The 6,436-nt window shown below is 28.2% G+C and overlaps 1 protein-coding gene across 1 annotated transcript; it reads right to left on the bottom strand.

Moving 5' to 3' along the window:
• Positions 1-848: 848 nt before the first annotated feature.
• On the bottom strand, positions 849-6,236 carry LOC111906157 (homogentisate phytyltransferase 1, chloroplastic). Its single transcript, XM_023901890.2, has 12 exons — positions 6,173-6,236; positions 5,798-6,072; positions 5,287-5,370; positions 5,133-5,207; positions 4,958-5,041; positions 4,158-4,250; positions 3,889-3,990; positions 3,701-3,796; positions 3,071-3,142; positions 2,173-2,268; positions 1,443-1,547; positions 849-1,091 (listed from the first exon to the last, which is right to left on the bottom strand). Exons 1-12 carry the CDS (start codon positions 6,234-6,236, stop codon positions 1,050-1,052), a joined length of 1,188 nt encoding a protein of 395 aa, XP_023757658.2. The 3' UTR covers positions 849-1,049.
• Positions 6,237-6,436: the final 200 nt, after the last annotated feature.

Genomic DNA, 6,436 nt, shown 5'->3' with positions numbered 1-6,436 from the left:
CAAATAAAGTTGTATATGTTGGTCATCGCCGATTCCTAGATGTTGACCATCCATGTAGATAAAGTTTGGATTATAATGGCAAATATGAGACAAGAGAGCCCCAAACACAGTTTAGCGAGGAAAAAAAATACTAGCACAACTAGATTTTCTATTGTCTCATCCTCCGAGTAAAGTAGTTGCTAAACTGTAGTTACTAAACAAGTTGATATTAAGAGAGATCGGGAGGATTTCGAGTTGAATTGGTCTAAACGAAGCATATTCTTTGAACGTGAGTATTGGTCTTCTTTGGAGCTGAAGCACAACTTTAATGTTATGCATATTGAAAAAAAATGGGACTGAAAGTTTTTTTGGTACTCTTGTGATGAATGATATGTCTAAAGATACATCAAATGCTCGTGTCGACTTGACAAAACTGAACTTTTGGAAAAGTTAATTGAACATTTGGAAAAGTCAATGGTTGAGAAAGAGGGGTAACAAGTTCCTTAAACCCCATCCATCTTACTTGATCACGAAAACTGATCGCAATCGTTTTTGTCGGTTCATAAAAGATGTTAAACTATCGGATGAGTTTGGATCTAACATCAGTAAGAAAGTGAATAATAACAATACAAACATTATCGGACTAAAATCTCATAACTATGTCATTCTAATGCAACTTTTGATATCTATTGGAGTTAAAGGGATTTTGTCCAAAGACATCGGTAAGAAAGTAACTGATAACAACCAACTTTTTCTAAAATAAATTAAATAACTAATTCTAACAACTTGTAACTAACTGTACACGTTTCAAAGACAGTTGAATGCTAACACATATATATTCAAGCATTAAGCTTTTGATTATTCATTACATCAATACTACTTGTGGAATCGATCTTTCCGTAATGTATAAACAATAATTAAAAAAAAAACAAAACAAATAAGGCTACAAATCTTTTATCTACAAAAATATCTATGGGTAATCATTTCAAGAGAAGAAGATACAATTGAAGCAAACAAATTTTGTTACACACAAACATCTTTGACATTCATAATGATATTGATTGTATGATTCATCTTACGAGTGGCAGAAGAAAGTATTCAGCATAAAAAAGCTGCATCAGAAAATTATAGAAATGCTTTAGCATTAATTATTTCATATAAGCAAGGGAAGATATTCTTTGTTTTACTTTTGTTATATATGTGCATTTCCTAGGAATAGAACGCAACAATCATTCAAATTTGAGTTATTAACATGCTCCTTTAGGCCTTTACCAAAAAGATCGTTATACTTCTAAGTTCAAAAATTTATTATAATAGAACAAACTTATATAGATTTGATTGATACTCTTTTATTTTATATTCTTTTAAGTAATTTTATATTCCAATATAATTAATTCATATTATACAATATAAAAGAAAAGAAAAAAAAAACTTGATCATATATAAATCATAACCCCATTTACCTTCCAAAGAAATAAGTACATGGATGATATGGATGATACGCTCTTCAGATCCACTGATTTTGCTCGTATCCAAAGTGTCAAACCCAACACCAAATGACCCAAAATCTATCATAAATTAAAAGTGAAAATCATAATACATAACTACGTGACATTGCGATGATAATTAAGTGACGATGCATGTAATTTTCGAAACATTTTTGGGTTAATAAGGTTTATAAAGTAAAGAAAAAAAAGCTACTTTAGAAGTCTTCTGAGTACGTATTATCCTTTTTGTTTATTTTTTTTAATTGTTTTTGTACATTTATTATTTTTATCTTATTGAGAGCTTTGAATCAAACTCATAAATAAATTAAGTAAAAAACTTTATTGTATTCGTAGTATATTAAGGTTTTTAGGTTGTTGAATTGCTAATAATTAACTACTAGGCCTGCCTGATTTCATTCGCTGACCTCGAATAATACCAAATAGTTTGATCACTATTCTATAGGAGTTCCATTGGGTGTTGTAATTGGGTAGAATGGTGTCAATCACCTTTCAATTATCCCCCTGTTTTTTTGTCTTTCTTTAAAATTGTATCTTCTTTCTTTGCTACTTGCTAGTCTTGATGTTTTTTAATGCATATTTGTAGGTTCCAAAAAAAAAAAGTTTAAATACTCTAATGTTTAAGAGTAATTAAGCCTAAACCACATATTTTGATTAATTAATGACACTAGTTTTTGAAATCGTTTACCGTAACATATTTGCTCCAGGTAGATGACGAGGTTGCTCCAATCAAAATAGCAACACCATAAGCGACTCCAAGAAACCAAACGCAACTCCAAAACATCTGTAAAATACCAAAATGTCACAAAACCTGTTTATTTATTTAGTTACTAGTTTATAACCAGTGAGAACTACGATTATAAAATTAATTAAACTTTCATAGTAAAACTTTAAATTATTAATCAATTATCTCAAATTAATTATCTTAAATAAATTATTAATTAAGAGATAATTTTTAATTATATAAAATTATAATCCTTGATTTAAATAAATACATAAAATTATATCACCATATAATATATATAAATTTTATTTTATTTGTATTCTAATGTTATTTGTAATTAAAGTGTGAAATTTAAAATTTGAAATTTAAAATAAATAATCAATTATTAATTTAATGTAATTAGAATGTGAAATTTAAAATTTAAAACAAATAATTAATAAGAGAATAAACTTATTTATTTATTAGAATAAAAAGATTTTGGAATATTGTAAAGCAAGAAACCAAATATGTTTGTAAAAAGCTATTTTAACCCCAAAAGAACGATGCTTTTTTTTTTGTTAATACTAATTCTTATGGTAACACCATATACGAGAAAGATAACTTTACACGATACTTTTACAATTAGGACAATAATAAATTATAACTTAAACGCTTGGCAACGCCTCATTATTGCAATCATATATTTCTTGCGTAATTTGTTCACTTCTTTTTGTGGCATTTTTCAGTATATTAACTTTGATCGATCTAAATTATCAACGGATTAGAATTGTCCTTTTACTTGTAGTGCCAAAAGCCAAATAATTTGTAACAAGCAAACTCTTTATAAAGAATATGCATATTAATTGAGAGTAATATAACCAACCCGTTCAGGACCGATCTGAGAAGCAAGCGACTTGATTCCATGCATCTCATCTCCTTTAATGTCAGGAATGTCCTATCACAAAGATCGAATTATATGTTAAAAGAATCCATAATCCTTGAATACAAGATAAAAAAAAATAATAAATAAATAAAACTTTTTTAGCGTACGATATATATTGCAGTAGATGTAAGACTCATGTGTTACATTTGTTTATTTAAAAAAAAAATTAAATACAAAATTCTAAGCATTTGAAAAATATGAGTTTATAAGAAAAATGAGAAAATATTGAATTATAAAAATTAAAGTGTTTTTTTTTTCTTTTTTAAATTTAAACAAATAATTTAGATAAATAAATAAAGAAAATTAATGAATCTTTAATTTGGTAATTTTAAAATTACAAGGAAAGTTAATTAATAAAATTGATATGTATTTATTATTGAATATAAATATTATCTATAATTTAATAAAATGAAAAAAAATCATAAAATGACTTGTGAAATAAAAATTATTTTAAAATAACACAAAACTACATATGAAAAAATAAATTAAAATGTAACATTTGACAAAAAGATATTTATTTATTAAGAAAGATTACAAGACGTAGTAGTGGTAGTAGTACCGATCCCTTACCTTAAATAGTATCAGAACAATGGAGAAGACGAAGAGCATGGCGATGGAAAAAAGGTGACGCATTGAGAGGACTACAACTCCTCCCTTAATGGCGTTCTATAAAATCATTAGAACAAATCACTTTACGTTGAATTATAGGTTATTTTAAATATTTTGTTTTTGACAATAGAAGTTGTCGCCTAAGGTACCTTCACATGCATGTAATATCCAAGTGGAATGCATAGCGCCCGTGAGTTTATCATGTATAAAACAGCGGTATAAGGAAACCTCTTCCATCGTAAAAGTGGCAACTGAAAGAAATATAATTAAAACATGTTATGTGTTTTCATACTCACTATTGCTAATTCGATTCATATATTTCGATTTTTTGAATATAGATTTGATGTTAGGTGTAATGGTTTTAGAAAAGTCCCGTATCTTTGGATGAGTGACTGAGATATAAAATAAATGTACTCACCACATTGGCCGAATACGCGGTTCCTATCAAAAACCAAACAAAGAGACCACAAAATAGTGGCCAAGAACGAGAAATCCACGTGATTGAAAAACTCTGCACTCAAAGATACACCAAGTATAAATTGTCTCATTAATAAAAATTGAAAATGTATGACACAAAGTTGCGTTGCAAAGCCACTTAAGGTGCGTTTGGTTGTGGAAAATTGTTTTCATTTTCTATGAAAATATTTTCAGAAAATAGGGCTGAGTTTTCATTTTCAATTTTTAATTTTTAATGAAAAGGCGTTTGGTTGGAACGGATGAAGTTTTCATTTTCCATCTTAAAACTTTGGAAAACTGTAAAAATCACCTTTTTAATTTACATATAATTTTGAAAACTGAAAAGAGAAATTAAATATCCTCCTATTTTTTGTTCCTATATATTCTCCTACCCAATGAAATGGTGACATATGTAACATTTAATGCTTATTTATTGAGATTTAATGATATTTTTGGATACTAATATGACAAATGTCATCATTTAAATAGGTAAGAGGATTAGTAGATCAAAAGGTAGGAAGATATTTAATTTCTCAACTGAAAATTTTCATTTTCTTAGAAAACTTTGGAAAACTAAACGAACCAAACACGTTTTTAAAATTTCCGTTTTTCTTAGAAAATTTTTTCTAAAAAATTGAAAAATTTTCCACAACTAAACGCACCCTTAGTGTTTGATTGATTCTTGGTAGAAGATCTTTCTCTAAAACAACTAAGATTGATGAAACTAATATATTAAGGAAGTGGACAAATGAGTTTAATTACCATAATAGCCGATATTAAAGTCACAATGATGGCTGAATTCATGGTTAATTCTCCAGCAGGCAATGGAAGATCTGGCTTATTAATCTGAAACATAATATTAAACCTTTTTATGACACTAAGTGTGACAAAGAACTAAAATTGTAAGTGGAACTTAATGAACATATATACAATGTACCTTGTCAATTTCTATATCGCATATTTGATTGAAACCACAAACGTATATTTGCATAAAAATGCCTCCAAAAACTGCCTGAAAATTCTTTATATATAAGGTTTTGAATTTTTTTCGAAATAGAGAGTTGGCATATTATAAGTTAATCGACAATTACCTGTAGTACTTTTGTATAGAACAATGGCGAGATATCCGAAAGCCTTTCAACAGCTACAAGAGACGTTGAAAGCACGCTTAAAACCTACAAAAATGGAATATTTGAGCCAAATATTGACTAATAACAATGAATTATCGCATCCCAAAGATCTTGGGTTGTGCCACGTCATCAAAACTGACACGTCATCATGCCATGTCAGCATGTAACTTGGTTAACCGGTCAAGTTGTCAGAATTATAACAAATTGGAAAATACAATGTCAAAATTGACACAAAAAAAAAAACACGGTGTCAAAATCAAATTTCTGATTAAAAAGTGTTTTTTGTGCTATTTACCGAATTTTATTTTGATAAAGAAACTTCAACACTTTTATATTTGTTTCTCCTAAACAATCGAAACATTTTCTTAATTAGTGATTCAAAGCCAAATTTATATATTAATCATATAGTTATATTTATATATAGCATATATAGTTGTGAGATTAATAATTCAAATTTCAAAGCCAAACTTACTGTGGCCATTGCAGCATAAGGTCTTGAAAACCTGAACAAAATATCCATGGCATGTTTTGCAGATTCTTCATGACCCATTGAGTCCGGAGAACTGTTTGACAGAAATCTCTTCGACACAAAACTTGCATTTCGAATATAATTCACATTGTGTGGTCGAAAGAAAACAAAACGTCTGTGAATATATTTTGCATGAAGATTCCATTGGTATTGTTGAATACCAATGGTAGTGTATTGTTTCTTGATTTTACACCTTCCATATAATAAGCATCGTTCTCCTAGTGAAGGTGAACAGAAAGATCAATTGTCATGAAGTATATGCAAAACGTTGTTGTTATTGACTAACATTTCGAACTTGTAATTAAAGTAGAATGTTACCTGAAGCCACTGGATTATTAGGTGATGGAGAAGTCGCAATAGATGTAATATAATGAGTTCCCATAACTTTTCTTTCATTGCAAAAGTGCTTTTGATGGCTTTAGTACTTATATAGCGAACATATACCCTTTTTGTTGCTTACAAAGTGTTTCTAGGTTTTGCTTTAGTACAGATAATATTTATTATTTAAGATTTCAAATAATATGTTTTGCTAAGCAACCATTAAAAATATTATGTTGTTAAAATCAAACACAAATTTGTAAT

This window comes from Lactuca sativa, chromosome 5 (genome assembly GCF_002870075.4).
Source record: "Lactuca sativa cultivar Salinas chromosome 5, Lsat_Salinas_v11, whole genome shotgun sequence".
Classification (NCBI taxonomy): Eukaryota; Viridiplantae; Streptophyta; class Magnoliopsida; order Asterales; family Asteraceae; genus Lactuca; species Lactuca sativa.
Note: the sequence above shows the minus strand (reverse complement) of the source record. Positions and strands in the feature narration are given on the sequence as shown.

What these genes read in the sequence shown, in the direction of transcription:
- LOC111906157 (XM_023901890.2), bottom strand. Translation starts at nt 6,236, where the DNA reads ATGGGAACTCATTATATTACATCTATTGCGACTTCTCCATCACCTAAT. An exon ending in CTCAGATCGGTCCTGAACGG is followed by an intron (nt 2,269 to 3,070) that starts GTTGGTTATATT and finishes GGTATTTTACAG; the next exon opens with ATGTTTTGGAGTTGCGTTTG. An exon ending in CCTGGAGCAAATATGTTACG is followed by an intron (nt 1,548 to 2,172) that starts GTAAACGATTTC and finishes AATTTATGATAG; the next exon opens with ATTTTGGGTCATTTGGTGTT.